Here is an 18,984-nt window from a genome sequence, read left to right on the forward strand (position 1 = left end):
TTCCATAGAAACAGATTCATCACTATTATCATTTTCTTCTTCCAAGATATCCTCCTCCTCCTCCTCCACCCCTTCCTCATTCTCTTCATCGTTAGCTTCTACACTTTCAAAAGGAATTTCCATTTCAGCATTGGTAATTTCTATCAATTTTTCATCTCCAATCACTTCCACCACTTTCTCAATTTGCTCTTCATTTATGTTCCCCATTCTTGAACGCACCAACTTCTCTCCACTAGTCCCCAGCTTCTCCCTACTGGATCGCTGCTTCTCTGTACTTGACCGAAGCTTATCTCCAGTGGATCCCAACTCCTCTCCACTTGTCCCCAGATTCTCAACCCTGGATCCCCGCCTCTCTCCTCTGGATCCCCGCCTCTCTGCCCTGGACCCCCGCCTCTCTCTCCTGGGTACTAGCTTCTCTCCACTTGTCCCCAGATTCTCTACCCTGGATCCCCGCCTCTCTCCCCTGGATCCTCGTCTCTCTCCCCTGGATCCTCGTCTCTCTCCCCTGGATCCCCGCTTCTCTGCCCTGGATCCTCGCCTCTCCCCCCTAGATCCCCGCCTCTCTTCCCTGGACTCCAGCTTCTCTCCACTCAAATACAGCTTCTCTCCACTCGATCTCAGCTTCTCTCCACTCGATCTCAGCTTCTCTCCACTCGATCTCAGCTCCTCTCCACTCGATCTCAGCTTCTCTCCACTGGGACTCAGCTCCTCTCCACTCGATCTCAGCTTCTCTCCACTGGGACTCAGCTTCTCTCCACTGGGACTCAGTTTCTCTCCACTTGACCTCAGTTTCTCTCCACTTGACCTCAATTTCTCTCTACTTGACCTCAGTTTCTCTAAGCTTGACCTCAGCTCCTCCTCATTCTGCTTTACTTCGTATCCTCGGGCTTTCAAGACCTCTCCACTGGTTTCCACGTCAGTAAACTTCAACTTCTCTTTAAACTCAGACCCCTTCCGAGATCCCGCTACAGTCCCTGCACTCTCAGATTCAGCCTCTACTCTGTGTCTGAATTCTTGCTTTCCCCACATCTCCTTTGATATGTCTTTCCGCAAACCGGCCGAAACCTGTAATGCACTTGATACACTGAGCACTCGTTTCACATCCATCCTTTCCGGACTCCAGCCTGACTTTCCTCTTAAGACTGTCTTTTCCACTTCTTCCAGTCTCCAGTTCTCAGACTCAAGCTTCAGGTCCCACGTTTTAGGTTTTTGCGTCTTTCTACCCAGGAGCTCCATTTTCCTCCCAATGACGATGAGCCCGTTCCAGGGCATCCATAACGTTTCTCGCATCTTCTGCGCCCCTCTGCTTCCCGGTTCCAGCTGCGACCGCCCGAAGGTCCTGGCCTGGCCTCGGGCGCCCTGGCAGCGGGCCTTGTCGCGCCCCTTTGCCGCCCTTTGTGGCTTACCCCGCCACTCCCTCCTGTCCCAGAGCGGATATCCAAACGGAGCCCCTTTCTCCGAAGACATCACGCCTCTCCCCGGTCCCTAGTCCGCCCCCCCCGCCCGAGCTCCCCATTCCCCCGACCCTCCCCACCGTCCCACCCAGCCCACTGGCCCGCCGCCCCGCCCACCGCCTAGAGGGCGCGAGAGTGGACTAGTGCGCACGCGCAGACCGCGCGAGGCCGTTGGAAGGCGCAGCCCAGAGCGCCAGCGAGCGGGAGTCAAGCAGCCGGGAGGCGGGGGCTGACAGGACTGAGACCTCTGCGACCGCAGAGCACCCCGCTCCCCATCCCCCCGCCCCCCGCCTCCAGACTGTGGCCTGTTCCCGGCCCTCTCAGTTCCGCGCTGCCCCTTAAAGGTGGGGCCTGGGCACAGGAACGACAGGCGTTGCAGCCAATGGTGTCCCGCAAGGTAAACCTGCTACCCAATCACAAGGGTCGGCTGCGAGGGAACGGCGTGGGAACCACGCCCGGCTCCAGGCGACTCCTTGGCAGGGAGGGGAGGGCGCCTCCGTTAGTGGGTAGGATCCCCACTGGGTCCGTTCCTCGGGGCGAGGTCTCGCGGACCAAGCTGCCTCAGCGCGCGGGCAGTGACCCGCTGCGGAACCCTTTAGTGCTGTAGTCGAGGAGAGTGATGGAGGAGCGTCTAGAAGCTGGGAAGGAGAGCAAGGTAGAGAAAGGCTGCAACCCCCCTGCCATTCCTACATCTCCCTCCATAATACCCGCTGATGCCCAATCAGGGAGAGAGAGAGAGAGAGTCTGTGTCTACGCTCACGCATGAGTTAGAGAAGAGAGAGATCTGAGCAAGGGGGTGGCACCTGCATGGGGACTGGTGAGGAGGCAGGCTTTACCTTTACCCCGACAGATGGAAACAAACCCGTCTCTCTTACTCCTCCCTCCCCTCTCCAGGGCCGACTCAGGCTGATTTCATGGAAGGATGTTATGGATTGAGAAGGGGCTGGAATACTGCTTTCCCAAGGTGGGGGGAATACAGTTCACCACTAATGGTTCACGTGTGTATCTGTGTTATGTAATCAGAAGACCATTCAGTCTTCATTCTTTCTTCTTGACTTCATTTGACAGTTTCTGAGCATCCTTGTGCTAAGGATGGTTGGGAGTGGGCATACAGAGATGCACACTTTTAAGGGTAGGAGATACGTGCAGAGTGGGCTGTGACTAAAAGGCCACTTATCCTATAAGGATGGAGCAGCCGTGGTCCATTTTTGAAGCCCCATCTCTCTCAAGCAGTTACCAAGGAAGGAGGCAGGGGACTTGGAGGCCTGTTGCACCAATGAACCAGACTATCAGGGGCGGGGTAGGGGTGGGGGTGGGCGGTGCAGGCATATGGATAGAGGAAGAGCTTGCCCTGGGGGTGTTGAAGAAGCCAACAAATGAGGAGTGGGGTTCAAGTGAAATTTGATGGCATGAGAGGGACTCACAGACCAAAGTATGAAACAGAAGGGATCGTTTCAGTGGTTATCTATGTTCATAATCATAGTTAAATTAGTGTATATATATATATATATAATGTTTAGAGCAATGCCTGGCATATAGGAAGGACAAATCTAAGTGTTAGCTATTGTATTACTATTATTGAATAGTGAATGCTACGTGTTGGGAGGATGTCCTGGGCTGTCAAACTGATGGGTTTGTGGTCCCAGCCCACTGGCACCTAACCTTTGTTGGTGTCAGACTCTCTTATAATCTACTATTAGATCTTGTCCTTTAGATAAGCATTACCTTCTTCAAAATTCTCCTATAAATACAGAAAGATGAAAAGAATAAATGAGTAGGTAAGTAAAAATACAATAGAGAAAATGAAATAACATTAATACGTGATTAATCTAACAGAATTCAAGAAAGAATAAACGAACAAAAAACAGGAGACAAACAGCAAGATGGCAGGTGTGTAGCCTACTGTATCAGTGATTATAGTAATAGTGAAGTGGAAGAAGCACTACAATTAAAAATAAAACATTTTCAGATTGGATTTAAAAAAAAAAAACAATTTAATTCTGTTAAAAGAGACTTATTTTGGGACTTCCCTGGTGGTCCAGTGGTTAAGAATCCATCTACCAGTGTGGAGAACATGGGTTTGATCCCTGGTCTGGGAAGATCCCACATGTTGAGGAGCAGCTGAGCTCGAGTACTGCAGCTACTCGAGTACTGCAACTACTGAAGCTTGCTCACCTAGAGTCTGTGCTCTGTAACTAGAGAAGCCACAGCAATGAAAAGCCGTGCACTGGAATGAAGAGTAGCCCCTGCTTGCCACACTAGAGAAAGCTCACACATAGCAACAAAGACCCAGGACAGCTGTAAATAATTTTATTTTGAAAAAGACATACTTTTAAGAACACAGAACTATTGAGAAACTAATGGAATATGTACACTATGAGCACACTAACCAAAAGAAAGCTGGTGTGGCTTTATTAATTTCAAACAAAGTAGACTGGAAGAGAAAGTATTCTAGAAAAAAAGGAGGGATATTTTATAAATATTAAAGAGTCAATTCAACAGGAAGATAAAACACTCAATTTTATGTACTTCATAACATAATTTCAAAATATGCAAGATAAAAAATTACAGAATTAAGAAATCAACCCATGATTGCAATTAGAGTTTTAGCACAACTGATAGCATATTAAAAAGCAGAGACATTACTTTGCCGACAAAGGTCCATCTAGTTAAAGCTATGGTTTTTCCAGTAGTCATGTGTGGATGTGAGAGTTGGACCATAAAGAAAGCTGAGCATGGAAGAATTGATGCTTTTGAACTCTGGTGCTAGAGAAGACTCTTGAGAGTCCCTTGGACAGCAAGGAGATCAAACCAGTGCATCCTAAAGGAAATCAGTCCTGAATATGCATTGGAAGAACTGATGCTGAACCTGAAACTCCAATACTTCAGCCGCCTAATGCAAAGAACCAACTCACTGGAAAAGACCCCAGTGCTGGAAGAGACTGAAGGCAGCAGGAGAAGGGGACAACAGAGGATGAGATATTGGATGGCATTACCTACTCGATGGACATGAGTTTGAGCAAGCTCTGGGAGATAGTGAAGGACAGGGAAACCTGGCGTGCTGCAGTCTGTGGGGTCGCAAAGAGTTGGACACGACTGAGCAACTGAACAGCAATAAGTGTCAGCAGACCAAAAAAACCCAGCATTTAGATTTAAATAGTGTGATTAATCAGCTGACCTATGTAGCACTCCAGAACCTACAACTTACCAAAATCCATTATGTGTTTAGCCAGAAAACAAGTATCAACAAACTTTAAAACCCTGAAATAATATAGAGTGTGATCTCTGATCTAGGAGACTCATCAAGGAATCAAAACAAAAAGATAACTACATTCCAAAATATTTGGAAATTAAACAACATACTTCTAAATAATAAGTCAAAGAAGAAATTATAATGGAAATTAGAAAATTTTTTAAGAAATTATTTTGAAAATATGACATATCAAAACATATAAGATTGGAGAAGGAAATGGCAACCTGCTCCAGTATTCTTGCCTGGGAAATCCCAAGGACAGAGGAGCCTGGTGGGCTACAGTCTTTGGGGTTGCAAAAGAGTTAGACACGACTTAGCGACTAAATAACGGATGGGGTCTTATGATGACTTGTGGTAGAATGATTGTCCCTAATACGTCTGTTTATGAATAATTGTGAAAATGATAAAAAGGAAGAAAATGTGACAGAATTCTGTATGTTAAGATGCTTTTTAATACCCAAAGTTAAAGAGACTTTTTTTCCTACAGATTTCCTGAAAATGTGATTGTGGCTCAGCTGGTAAAGAATCGCCTGCAATTTGGGAGACCTGGGTTCGATTCCTGGGTTGGGAAGATCCCCTGGAGAAGGGAAAGGCTACCCCCTCCAGTATTCTCTGGCCTGGAGAATTCCATGGACTGTGTAGTCCATGGGGTCGCAAAGAGTTGAACACGACTGAGCGACTTTCACATCGAGTGTGAGTACAGTTTGACAAAGAAACGAAAGTATGAGCAGATAAAAATGCTGACTTAAAAGATGTAGCTAAAGGAGTATCCAGAGAGCAGTTTATACCTCCAAATGTATATTTTAGACAAAAAGAAAGGTTGAAAAGTCCGTGATCTAATTTCAATATCGAGAAGCTAGAGAGGACATATCTAATGGTCTGGTGGTTAAGAATCTGCCTGCCAGTGCAGAGGACACCAGTTCGATTGCTGGCATGGGAAGATCCCACGTGTCACAGGGCTATTAAGCCCTTGTGCCACAGTGTGCAAAACCTCTATGGAGAAACTATAAAACATTACTGAGAAAAATTAAAGAAGACCTGAATCATTAGAAAGATAGCCATGTTCATGGATTAGAAGATTCAGTATTGTAAAAATGTCTATCCTTCCAAAATTGACCTATAGATTCAATGTAATCTCAGTCAAATCTCAGAAAGATTTTTGGCTAGAAATTAACAAGCTGATTCTAAAATTTATGTGGAAACACAAAGGACCTACAGTAGCCAAAATGATTTTGCAAAAGAACAAAGTTAATTCTACATTATTTCCATATTGCCTATCAATTATAGTAATCAAGAGAGTATGATATCAAAAATATAGATGTGTATCAGTGGAACAGAATAGGGAATACAGAACTGATCACTTTTGAAGTCAGTTGATTTTCTGCCAGAGTGTACACCAAAACAAATCATAGTGCAAATCAGTTCAGTTCAGTTGCTCAGTTGTGTCCGACTCTTTGCGACCCCATGGACTGCAGCACACCAGGCTTCCCTGTCCATCACCAACTTGAGTCAGCTCTTCGCATCAGGTGGCCAAAGTATTGGAGTTTCAGCTTCAACGTCAGTCCTTCCAATGAACATTCAGGACTGATTTCCTTTAGGATGGACTGGTTGGATCTCCTTGTAGTCCAAGGGACTCTCAAGAGTCTTCTCCAACACAATTCAAAAGCATCAATTCTTCAGTGCTTATCTTTCTTTATAGTCCAACTGTCACATCCATACGTGACTCCTGGAAAAACTATAGCTTTATCTAGACGGACTTTTGTTGGCAAAGTAATGTCTCTGCTTTTTAATATGCTGTCTAGGTTGGTCATAACTTTCCTTCCAAGGACCAAGCGTCTTTTAATTTCATGGCTGCAGTCACCATCTTCAGTGATTTTGGAGCCCCCCAAAATAAAGTCTGTCACTGCTTCCATTGTTCCCCCATCTATTTGTCATGAAATGATGGGACAAGATACCATGATCTTTGTTTTCTGAATGTTGAGTTTTAAGCCAACTTTTTCACTCTCCTCTTTCACTATCATCAATAGGCTCTTTAGTTCTTCACTTTCTACCATAAGTGTGGTGTCATCTGCATATCTGAGGTTATAGATATTTCTCCTGGTAGTCTTGATTTCAGCTTGTGCTTCATCCAGTCCAGCATTTCTCATGATGTACTCTGCATATAAGTTAAATAAGTTAACTTATTATAAGTTAAATAAGTTAAATATACAGCCTTGACATACTCCTTTCCCGATTTGGAACCAGTCTGTTGTTCCATGTCCAGTTATAACTGTTGCTTCTTGACCTGCATACAGATTTCTCAGGAGGCAGGTCTGGTATTCCCATCTCTTTAAGAATTTTCCACAGTTTGTTGTGATCCACACAGACAGAGGCTTTGGCATAGTCAGTGAAGCGGAAATAGATGTTTTTCTGGAACTCTGTTGCTTTTTTGATGATCCAGCGGATGTTGGCAATTTGATCTCTGGTTCCTCTGCCTTTTCTAAATCCAGTTTGAACATCTGGAAGTTCTTGGTTCACTACTGTTGAAGCCTGGCTTGGAGAATTTTGAATATTACTTTGCTAGCATATGAGATGAGTGCAATTGTGCAGTAGTTTGAGCATTCTTTGGCATTGCCTTTCTTTGGGATTGGAATGAAAACTGACCTTTTCCAGTCCTGTGGCCACTGCTGAGTTTTCCAAATTTGCTGGCATATTGAGTGCAGCACTTTCACAGCATCATCTTTCAGGATTTGAAATAGCTCAACTGGATTCCATCACCTCCACTAGCTTTGTTCGTAGTGATGCTTCTATGGCCCACTTGACTTCACATTCCAGGATGTCTGGCTCTAGGTGAGTGATCACACCATCATGGTAATCTGGGTCATGAAGCTCTTTTTTGTACAGTTCTTCCGTGTATTCTTGCCACCTCTTCTTAATATCTTCTGCGTCTGTTAGGTGCATATTGTTTCTGTCCTTTATCGAGCCCATCTTTGCATGAAATGTTCCCTTGGTATCTCTAATTTTCTTGAAGAGATCTCTAGTCTTTCCCATTCTATTGGTTTCCTCTATTTCTTTGCATTGATCACTGAGGAAGGCTTTCTTATTATCTCCTTACTGTTCTTTGGAACTGTGCATTCAAATGGGTATATCTTTCCTTTTCTCCTTTGCCTTTAGCTTCTCTTCTTTTCTCAGCTATTTGTAAGGCCTCCTCAGACAGACATTTTGCCTTTTTGCATTTCTTTTTCTTGGGGATGGTCTTGATCACTGCCTCCTGTACAGTGTCACGAACCTCTGTCCATAGTTCTTCAGGCAGTCTGTCTATCAGTTCTAATCCCTTGACTCTATTTGTCACTTCCACTGTATAGTTGTAAGGGATTTGATTTAGGTCATACCTGAATGGTCTAGTGGTTTTCCCTACTTTCTTCAATTTAAGTCTGAATTTGGCAATAAGGAGTTCATGATCTGAGCCACAGTCAGCTCCTGGTCTTGTTTTTGCTGACTGTATAGAGCTTCTCCATCTTTGGCTGCGAAGAATATAATCAATCTGATTTCGGTATTGACCATCTGGTGAAGTCCATGTGTAGAGTCTTCTCTTGTGTTGTTGGAAGAGGGTGTTTGCTATGACCAGTGCATTCTCTTGGCAAAACTATTAGCCTTTGCCCTGCTTCATTCTGTACTCTAAGGCCAAATTTGCCAGTTACTCCAGGTATTTCTTGACTTCCTACTTTTGCATTCCAGTCTCCTATAATGAAAAGGACATCTTTTTTGGGTGTTAGTTCTAGAAGGTCTCATAAGTCTTCATAGAACCATTCAGCTTCAGCCTCTTCAGCATTACTGGTTGGGGCATAGTCTTGGATAACTGTGATATTGAATCGTTTGCCTTGGAGATGAAAAGAGGTAATTCTGTCGTTTTTGAGATTGCATCCAAGTACTGCATTTTGAACTCTTTTGTTGACTATGATGGCTATTCCATTTCTTCTAAGGGATTCCTGCCCGCAGTAGTAGATAATGGTCATCGGAGTTAAATTCACCCATTCCAGTCCATTTTAGTTCGCTGATTCCTAGAATGTCGACGTTCACTCTTGCCATCGCCTGTTTGACCACTTCCAATTTGCCTTGATTCATGGGCCTAACATTTCAGGTTCCTATGCAATATTGCTGTTTACAGCTTCAGACCTTGCTTCTATCACCAGTCACACCCACAACTGGGTGTTGTTTTTGCTTTGGCTCTGTCTCTTCATTCTTTCTGGAGTTATTTCTCCACTGATCTCCAGTAGCATATTGGGCACCTCCTGACCTGGGGAGTTCATCATTCATTGTCCTATTTTTTGCCTTTTCATACTGTTCATGGGGTTCTCAAGGCAAGAATACTGAAATGGTTTGCCATTCCCTTCTCCAGTGGACCACATTTTGTCAGAACTCTCCACCATGATCTGTCCATCTTGGGTGGCACTATACGGCATGGCTCCGGGTTTCACTGAGTTAGACAAGGCCATGTGATCAGATTGGTTAGTTTTCTGTGATTGTGGTTTTCATTCTGTCTTCCCTCTGATAGATAAGTGTTAATACAATGTTTTTAAACAAATAGTGCTAAAACCACTAGCTATTACATGGCAGAAGTGAATCACAACCCACACTTTACGCTATATACAAAATGAGTTAAATGGATCATAGGCCTACATATAAATGTATGAAAATGGATCATAGACCTAAAACTGTTTCTGGAAGAAAAAAAATAGACTGTCTTCATGACTTCTGGGTGGGAGTGTTTCTTCAAGAGTACAAAAACATCTTTAACCACAAAAGAAAAGATTGGTATGTTGAGCTTGTAGAATTGTAAGCCATTAAGAGAGTGAAAAGACATCCCATAGAGCTGTGGATATTGACAACACATATAACTGACAAAGGCACCTGGAACTTCCATACAGTGCTGGTGGGAGTGTAAATTAGAACAGTCAGCTTGGGAAACTGTTTGGCAGTATCTATGAAAGCGTTTTCAACACAGGCCTCCTCTCTGCCCAAGCAGTTCTCATACCCAACAGAAATGAGTACTTAGGTCCTTCAAAAGATTTATGCAAGAATGTTCATGGTAGCTTTATTTATAATAACCTCAAACTGGAAATAATGCAAATGAGCACCAACAGTAGTAAACTAGATAAACTGTGATGTGGTCATATAGTGGGACACCACACAGCAATGAAAAAGAACCACCATGCTCAACGACACAGGTGGGTATCGTTAAAGAACGTGGTCACAAGAGTGTGTACTGTGTCACTACATTGATATATGAGGCTCAGGGCCAGATAGAATTAATCTATGAGTGGCCCCTCAGTGTCCTAAGCATATGCCAAAGCCCATGAGAGGAGACAGGGAGGCCTCTGAGGGTGAGAAGTGAGCTGTGCTTGGAGCGAGAGTGACTTCTGACCTTCTCCCTAGTGCCCTGGCCCAGTGGTATGGACAGAGCAGGTGTGCAGTAAACGCTTACCGAGATAGCTCAGTGCAAGAATGAACTAGTAGCTTGGTGCCTCAGGGGTGTTTTCACTTGGAGAGATACAAGTGCTTGACCTATAAGTCTGTGCCTCTTGACACGAAACGTAGTGAATGGAACGGTCTCAGGACCCCCTCAGAAAGGAGTGGGACCATCTTTACACCTGCTGAGAGGTGCCTGAGGTAACCAACTGGGATGGGGTAGGCAGGTAGCTGAGGAAGCACATGGGATGTGGAATTGAAAAACTGTTCCAATCTGGCCCTGCCACGTGGCAGCTGTTTGGTTCAGGCCACATTATTTCACCTTTCTGGGGGTCGCAGCCTCTGGGCCTATAAATTGGGGCAAATTCTGCCTACTTCAGAGGATGGCCGGGTGGGAAAGTATCATTGTGAAGCCCTGAGCAGTGACTTACCAGGATCTTTGGGGTGTGTGTGTGGGTGCAGCCAGTGACCCCAGGGCATGGTGGAAATAATACTTGGAGGTGGCTCTGCAGGAGGACTAGAAGCCTGCGGCCAGGATGGGGTGGCAGTGGTCAGCCACGTCAGGGCCCTCCCCTCCCCCACAGGCCTCCTCCATGTCAGTGGGCCTGCAGGGAGACAGCTCCTTGCAGGTGGAGATCTCTGATGCCGTCAGTGAGTGGAGCGGGACAAGGTGAAGTTCACTGTTCAGACCAAGGTGACGTTGCACCGGGAGCAAGGGGTGTGGTTCTGGTGACTGCCAAAGGAGGCTTCAGGAGTCCGAGCAGCCTGGCTCACCTGGTGGGCAAATGCCAACAGAGCCTTTGGGCCCAGCTCTTCAACCTGGCTCTAGCCCTCTGGCCCTCTGAGAAAGAGAGCATCTCATCTAGTCTCTGACTGCCTTTTCCTAAGGCCCCACGTGCTACCGTCCCATGTCCACCCTCCTGAGGGTGATCAGGAACACGAGAGCCCCAACTTGGGCGTCACTTGGCATGTGGACAGGGGTGGCCCAAGAGTGGGTGCGCAGGAAGCTTGGTGGGTGTCGGGCTTGCGGGGGGCAGGGGAGGAGAGACCCCTCAGACAGGCTTCTTAGCTTCTGGAGCTGCCTGCCTCACTTTTCCCAGACCGAGTTCTTCGTCATGCAACAGCATGAGGAGTTCATCTGGCTGCACGATGCCTATGAGGGAGGGGTACGCCAGTCTCCCTGTGAGGGGGAGCCAGCCTGGGAGAACAGGGGGTACACCAGTCTCACTGTGAAGGGGAGCCTGCCTGGGCCCTCAGGGTGGTGGGGAGGCAGGGCCAGGCTTCAGGGTGTGGGTGATGGCCATCCTGATAAGGAGAGGTCTCCCAGCTCTGTCCTCCTTTGAGCAGATCCCCTCAGCCCCTCCACGGCCAGACTCTGAGGCTGCATGCGGATTGAGGCTCTGGGTGGCTGTGGGAGGGAAGCCACTGGGGGTTCTGGCCTAGGGGGAGATCGTGCCACCCTTGGGAGCCCTTAGCTGCTCTGCTTCTGGTGGCTCAGTATAAGTGGGTCCTGTCTGGATCCCATAGAAGTGGATGACTTCTTTGAGCATGAGAGGACCTTGCTGCTGGAGTACCACGCCTGCATCTGGGACGCCTGTCTGTGGGCAGACCAAGTCATGCACTCATGAGTGTACGCAGAACTCCATGGGCCCTGGATCCCCTACCTTCTCTCCCCAGTGTCATACTCCCCAAGGGAGAAGAAATTTCCTGTGTCTGCCTGTGGCCACAGACACCAGGGTGGAGGTTGACAGGTGGACCAAGGGGCTCTGATGGAGGGCTCTATCCCAGCAAGCCTGGCAGATGATTACATGCCTATCTCAGCTGCACTGAGCAGTCTGGGATCACAGGAAGTCAACCAGCTAAAGAGTGAGAATTCCCTCTGGCCCCTCTCCCCTCTAAGCCTGTAATACTGTGTCTGTCCATGAGGGGTCACTGTGTGGAAGTCTACTATCAGCTCTAGGGGGAGGTGCAGAAGCTCCTGTTTGGCTTTGGTAGAGAAGGAGCCGATTTCCCCAAGAGGAACCTAAGGGCAGGAAGACTTTAAGCACCTGCTAAGACCCCTGCCCTAACTCCTCCCCACTGCCTCCTAGGAGCTTCTTCAAATTGGCAGAGCTCTTCGAACAGTTAAGGGTGAGTATTGCCTTCTGTATTGAAAGGTGATCATGATCCTTTGCAGGGAAGAGAGTGTCCTGGGAGGGGGAAAAACTCCAGGATCGTTTTGGAATCTTTCAGTGATAACTTGGGCCCAGTGAAGCCCTGGGCTTATTCTCCACACTAGTTTAGTAAGAGTGGAGTGAAGTCAGGGATCCAGCCTCGAGTGTGTGTGCGTGTGGTGAGGGAGGAGGAGGTGGGAAGTAGGTTTGGCAAGGCCCTTACCAGGATGTGCCACATGCCTTTGGCATTGTGCTGTGCTGCCAACATTCTGCCCCAGACACACTTCCTGAACTCTTCGCCAAGAATGTCACTGGAGAGTGCCAGTCTTTCTAAAATGTCTGTTGCTCCTCATCTCTTCCCTGCTTAGGGCCCTTCAGTGACCCTGTCCCTTCCAGGAACTGCCCAAGACACAAAGCCCAGAGTTCCTAGCTTGCATTTTAAGCCTGGTATGCTCTGGCCACTGCCACCCAACTGCCCTACTGAAGTAAAAGTTCCCTAAAATCATACTTGGCTTGCACACCTGCAAAGCCTTTGCCTGTTATCTAACCCCTACTCAACCCCCAAGATGCAGATCCAAGGCCACCTGCTTTGTGAAGCCTTCACTGGCCTGCTCCCCTGAACGTGAGTGCTTGACATGAGTGGTTGTTATGTGACTGTTGGGTATTTAGAGGGACAGCAGCACCGCTTTCCTTAGCAGCCCCTCTGCCAGCTCTGTTCCCAGCTTCCATCTTCTTGCTTCAGGAGCTGGAGGGCCAAGTGGCCTCTAACAAGGACCTGAAGCTGTTAGACATGCGAGACTCCCAGGCAGCCAAGGTGAGAGGTGGCCCCAGAGCAAACCTCAGGGCTGGAGGCCAGGGGGCTGAGCCACCAGGGAGAGCAGAGAGGCACGGGCCGTGGGTCAGGGATCCTGTGCCCTTGCCAGCCCCAGGACTACTGTCCTGGCAGCTGCTGGCACTGGCAGACTACAAGAATGCCAACAAGGTGCTGGACAAGGCCCGCACCAGCAACCAGGTGTGGGCTATGGAGAGCCACTAACAGCTGTGCTGCTAGTGCTTCGAACGCCTCTTGGACTCAGCCAGGCAAAGTAAGTCCTGTGGTCCACGAGCCCCCACCACTGCGCTGGCCACCCTGCCAGGGTCCCAATTCCTCTCTTCTCCAGAGCTCATGGACTTCAAATCCCATGTCTTCCTTCTGCAAGAACCTCAAACACAAGGTGAGCCTTCCAGCCTGGCCAAGCCCTCTTGCTGCTTTCTTGGCCTCCTACCCTGGGCCTCTAGTTTCTCGGCGCTTGGGAGCAGCGGTGGACCTGGTGGGGTGCTGGGAGGTCGCTGGCATGAGCACCCCAGCTGTGCAGGGCCAGGGCTCCCCATCTGGACCAGGACCCTTCCCTTCTAATCGGTAGCAAGGCCTCAGTGAATGGTAGGACAGGGCTGGGGACAGAGGAGTCATTCGAGGGGGGGAACAGCAGGGAGGAGACATCAAGACCCTCTCCACAGGCCAGCACCCTGCTTCTCCGGAGCACCCCTGTCATCCTCAAGGGGGAGCCTTAGAGCTACCAAAAGCCCCCAGATCTCCCACTCGACAAGCTGCCTTCCAGCTCTAGGAGCCACTTGCCATGCCCCTTCTCAGGGCAGGCCCCACCCCTGCCCCAAGGTGCCAGGCCCTGCCAGAGGGAGAGAGCAGCATGGACACCACACTTGGCCAGAGGCAAGCAGAGCCCCAACCTGGAAGCCCAGCCTCCACCCATGCTGGTCCGAGTTCATTTGTCTCTAGCCTGTTCACAAATTAAAAAACCTGGTTTTATAAGGAGGCATGCTTGTCCTGACATTCCAGTTCCAGGGCCCACCAGGTATATCCTCTACCGGGGGACCATGGTAGAGACCAGATCCTGGGGGACACCCCTGCAATGTGTTCAGTCACTCTGCAGAGTGCTAGGAGGCTCTCTGTACAAAGGGACAAGATCCAGAACTTGGAACCCAGGAGCATTCAAGGTGTGCCACCACCCCCGATAAACCCTGGTACAGGCCACACATAAAACTAATCATAAATCCTCTGTACCCATTTCCTAATTAGAAAATGGAATACACCTTCCTGCCTCCCTCTCAGAAATACTGTCAAGTTCCAAGGAACAGTCTTTAATTCCAGGCAGCTTTTTAGCTGATGGGGAAGCTGGGTGGGGGAAGTATAAATCCTGCATTACCACCACCCCTAGGGCAAGACTTCCACCTTTACCTATGGGGCAGGTGAAAACCCAAGTACAGTCTGGAAAAAGCCCACAGCAAAGTTGGCAAGAGGCTTGAGGCTCCAGCCAACACCCTCCTGGTTAAACACCAGGAAGGTGGTGCCCAAGACACCTGGGTCTGATGTCCTGGGCTCCACCTGGCCTCTGACTCACAGCAGCCAGTAGACCCAGCCCTCATAAATGAGTCAGCCACCCAGGGGAGAAGGCAGAGCAAAGACCAACTACTGAAGGTGGAGAACAAGCTCAAGAGGCAGCCAATGACTTGCAGTCTCACGGCCCACATCTGGGAAGGCTGCATGGGGAATAAGAGGACAGGCCTCACCGTCCTGTTGCCCACCTGGATCAAGGCAGAGAAGCAGCCAGTTCAGGCATGAAGCCCCTCTGTTCAAGGGACCCCTGCAGGCAGTAGCAGACATACCCTGGCTACCTCCTAGCCAGCCAGCCTAGTCCCAGCTATAAAATGAAGAATGGGAACTGTCAGAAAAGGACGCTCAGCCAGTCACAGGGGTCAAATGAGGGTGTGTGGGGGCTGGAAAGGTGGGTACAGAGGAGATGCTGCTCATTCTCCCACCCTGCCTCCCACACAAGGTCCCCAAGAGCCCCAACCTTGAAACAGACATCCCATTAGTGAGCCTTTTTATTGTGGTTTTTTTTTTTTTTTTTTAAATTGAAGGTCCCTTACTGGTCCTGCTTCCATGAATAGCTGTGACCAGAGGAAAGGGGGGAGGGGAAGCAGGCGGCGCAGGGAGGGTCATCTCAACAACATTCCATTTATACACAGAACTAAACAGACAAGCACAGAGTCACTATTGCGGTTAGAAGTTGGCAGCATGGGAAAGGGGAGGAACAGGTGGGGGACTGGGGTGTCGTTAAAAAAAATACAGGCCCCCCCCAAACAGGGGTTCCTGGGGGGGGAACTTGGTCTGTTTCAACCCAAGAGGAATCAAGATCAAAAGCAGTTTGGGAAGGCCAGAACCGTCAGGGGTAGAGGGAGGAGGAAGGTCCAGGGGGTGGGGTGGGGGGCTGTTTGGCAATTGGGGTGAAGGGACTGCCCTCCCCCTGCTGGGATCCCCCCAGCCCCTCCGGTCTGGCAGGAAGGGGGCAGCCTGCAACCCCCGTGGGCAGGTCTGGGGCTGCCAGATGCTCCAGGCAGGGGGCTGGAGGGGGCTCACAAAGGCTTGCCCTCCAGGGAGATGACAGCGCTGCCCCCCAGCTTCTCTGCAAGGGTGCAACGGTCCTTGACCTCCTCATAGCAGTTTGCTTGTAATTCATGCTTGATCCCTGTGGGGAAGAAGGGGGAGCATCTGTGAGCAGGAAGGGTGGGGGTGGGGGGTATTGCAGCTGGGTAGGAGCCAGTCTGAACAGATGGAGGGGACCAGGCTGCCTTCCAGCAGGCAGGGATCTCCTGGGCCATGCCATTCAACCCACCCAGCGGCCAAGGCCCAAGCACCAGGGCATATGGCGCCACCAGTGCTGGCCCTTACCTGTCAGCTTCTTCTTGATGGCGTCCTTGGAGCTGGCATAGATCATTTTGCTCTTAAGGGGTGCACACTCAGGGGCCCTGGAAGAGAACAGAATCAAGAGAATTTGGCTCCAAACCCAGCAAGTACCCTCAAGCAATAAATAACTTCCAGAAACCGCTGAGCAGGGCCCAAGCATTCACGCTTTCATCAAGTTCCTCATTGACAAGCCTTTTATTACAACACCCTCCTCTTGACACGCAGGTGTCTGGATTAAGCCGGAGCCACAGACCTTCCTGTCCTGGAAAGGGGGGTGGGGCAGAGCTAGAGCAGGTGAAAGGACAAAGTGCCTACAAGAGCAGCTCACCAGAAGATGAACACCAGGTCCTCCTTCTTGCTCTCCTTGGTCTCGTAGGTTGCGTCATAGAGGGCGTAGCGGCAGTCTTTGTCTGGCAGCATCTTGACGAAGGTGGCATAGGGGTCGTCTACCGTCTGGCCCACATCACCCACCAGGATCTCCTTGCCCTCCTCCAGGATGATGTTCTTCTTGTCCTCACTCAAGCAGAAGAGCACCGCCTTCTTGCGCTTCTTCACTTCCTCTGGTGTTGACGACTTACGCACTTTCATGTCGTTGAACACTTTGATGACCCCATCAGAGACAGCCACACCGGAGGCCTATAGGATGAGCCACATGCACCTCGTAAGGAGACATGCCCTGAAGTCCCTCTTTTGCTTTGTTAGGAGATCTAACTAGAGGCCAACAAAGTATAGTCCTCAGCCCCAAGAGGTTACTACTAATCCCCTTCCCAGGACTAGTGGCACTATTTTCCCACCCAGGTCACCGTCAAAAGGTAATATGTGCAGCCAAAGAAAAAGAGACCTTTGATCGCATAATTCAACAGCATTCCTCCCCACCCCGACATCCTGCAGGCTAGAGATCCAAGATCTGTGAGAAGCAGAGCCTCAGCCAAGATGTGAGTCCAAAATTAAAAGAACTGACAGACTACTGACCCCGTTTTCTACCCAGTCTCAGCTTTTGCATTAAGTGCTGACTCAGAACTTCACGTAGAGCAGAAAGGGATCCAGATCCTAGTCATCTCTATAGAACCAGAACCCACCAACGGGGCTCAACAGTTCTAGCAAGCCCATCAGCACGGTTCAAAGCAGTTATTATACAAGGTATTCCTTCTCTGCTGGGGTCTCCCCAAACCAAAGCAACAACAAACCCCTAATTAAGGCCCTACATGGGAAAAATGCAGGCCCCCAAGTCGCTGATAGGAGTCAGCGGTCCAAATTCAAGTGCCCACAGTCTCTGAGAGCTCTTTAAACTTCTAGGTCGTGCTGGGGGACACCCTAGCCAGGAGAGGGAGTGACGGTCCACGGTGAAATCTGCCCCCGCTCCCGGAACTGCAGAGGAAGCCGGCCACGTGATTGAGCCGCTTCCGGAGTAGGCGGTGAAAGCAGATCGGCTAGCGTCAGCCCCCTCCCCGAAAAAAAACTCGTACCCAGCGGCAGCTGCATCTCGGAAGGCCTCAACCCAATGGAATCGCCTGCGCCGACGAGCTTATCGGCCCCCTGCGCTGCAGGCCTGGGCAAGTTACACAACCTTCGGCTCTCGCAGCCCTCGGGCCGAACACAGGGGACGGGGTGGTTTCCGGGCGGTGCCCGCCTGGGTCACTTCCCTAAACGCGGCTCCACCCTCAGGCCCCATCCGGGAGAGCCGAAGGCCCCGTTAGTCCACGGCTTCTGGCCCAGCGGCCAGGCCTGACCGTGTGCGCACGCGCCGGCCGGGAACGCCGTCCCAGTCTCCGCCGGGTGTACTCCGCGAACCCGGCTCGCCTTCAGGGGCTCGCTAGCCCGGGAGGGCCGCCGAGGACTCCTTCGCGGTCCGCCCTGTGGCGCGCGGTGCAAGCCCCTAATCGCTGGCGCCTGCGCCAGGACACCCCCGCATCCCCCGCCAGCCGCGCCGCCCCCGCCCCTCGCGGGCATCCCTGCCACCTGCTCTCGAGACGGACCCCGCTCGAGAGGGAGGGTGACGCGGAGACAGGAACAGCCCTTGGGTGGGGCGCGCGCGCCAAGACCGCTCGCGCGCTTTTCCTCCGTCGCCCCCGGGCCAGGTTTGGATGCCGCGTGTTCCAGTCGAGACGCGCGTCCCCGAGAAGCGACTCTCGGCGGCCCCGCGAGGGGACGGGCGCGCGCGCGCCCTGGACCCCTCCCCCACGGCCCTGGGCCGCGCGGGCGCAGCAGCCGGGTGGGGGAGGGGAAGGGAGCCCAGGGGGCGCGCGAGCGACGTCCGAGCCAGCCCTCCCCGGCGCCCGCGGGCGCGCACGCGCGTCCCGGCGCCGCCCGCCCCTCAGCACGAGACCCTCGTCCAGCCCCGGGAGCTGGGGAAGGGAATGCCGACGTCGCGCCCCCGTTCCCTCTCGCGCGCCCAAATGATCGACTCGCGGCCGCCTCCCCCGCGGCGCCGTGGCCTGCCGCTCACCATGTTTCCGGAAGCGAAAAGGCGATAGCTAGGAGAGCCAAAAGACGAGCGCCGCTGCAGCTGCTGCCGGGATCCGACTGAACGCGGCCTCTCCCGGCCCCTTCCGTTTAGTATGAGCCGCACAATGAGGGGCGGGGCGGGCTTCCGGGGCTCCCCCTGCGGGCCGACGGGAAATGAAGTCCGAGGGCCCTGCGCCGTCTTCGGGCTCGCTGGGTAACAGAGTCTTCGTCTGACGGCCTCTGAGCGCCACGTTGCATCCTGGGAAAAGTAGTCCGAAACAGCAGAGAGAGGCGGGGCTGTGGCGCGCAGAGCGCACCCGTTGGTCGAGTTTCCCAGGAAATGCTCCGAGCTCAGAGAAGGCCTCAGCGTTTGGTAATAAGACCTGAGAATAAACCCTGGCTTCGCGGCTCTTTACCCAGGAGCGAAACGATTTTCCTAAGCGTCATCTTGGCACTTTCTGGATACCTTGGTATGAAAATTTTCAACGA

General features: G+C 50.7%; 2 protein-coding genes across 2 annotated transcripts; one reads left to right on the forward strand and one right to left on the reverse strand.

Moving 5' to 3' along the window:
• The first annotated feature begins 2,073 nt into the window (after positions 1 to 2,073).
• Positions 2,074 to 13,859, forward strand: SNX32 (sorting nexin 32). Its single transcript, XM_052661698.1, is given in 12 exon segments — positions 2,074 to 2,109; positions 10,740 to 10,808; positions 10,811 to 10,854; positions 11,225 to 11,368; positions 11,654 to 11,781; positions 11,947 to 12,023; positions 12,247 to 12,285; positions 13,051 to 13,129; positions 13,238 to 13,393; positions 13,469 to 13,487; positions 13,489 to 13,522; positions 13,806 to 13,859. Coding segments are annotated over 12 exon segments (879 nt in total).
• A 1,311-nt stretch (positions 13,860 to 15,170) lies between these two features.
• CFL1 (cofilin 1) lies at positions 15,171 to 18,628 on the reverse strand. The gene is made up of 4 exons (XM_052661977.1): positions 18,497 to 18,628; positions 16,379 to 16,686; positions 16,036 to 16,112; positions 15,171 to 15,832 (listed from the first exon to the last, which is right to left on the reverse strand). The coding sequence occupies exons 1-4, from the start codon at positions 18,497 to 18,499 to the stop codon at positions 15,720 to 15,722; spliced, it is 501 nt and encodes a 166-aa protein (XP_052517937.1). The 5' UTR covers positions 18,500 to 18,628; the 3' UTR covers positions 15,171 to 15,719.
• Positions 18,629 to 18,984: the final 356 nt, after the last annotated feature.

This window comes from Budorcas taxicolor, chromosome 25, assembly GCF_023091745.1.
Source record: "Budorcas taxicolor isolate Tak-1 chromosome 25, Takin1.1, whole genome shotgun sequence".
Taxonomy (NCBI): Eukaryota; Metazoa; Chordata; class Mammalia; order Artiodactyla; family Bovidae; genus Budorcas; species Budorcas taxicolor.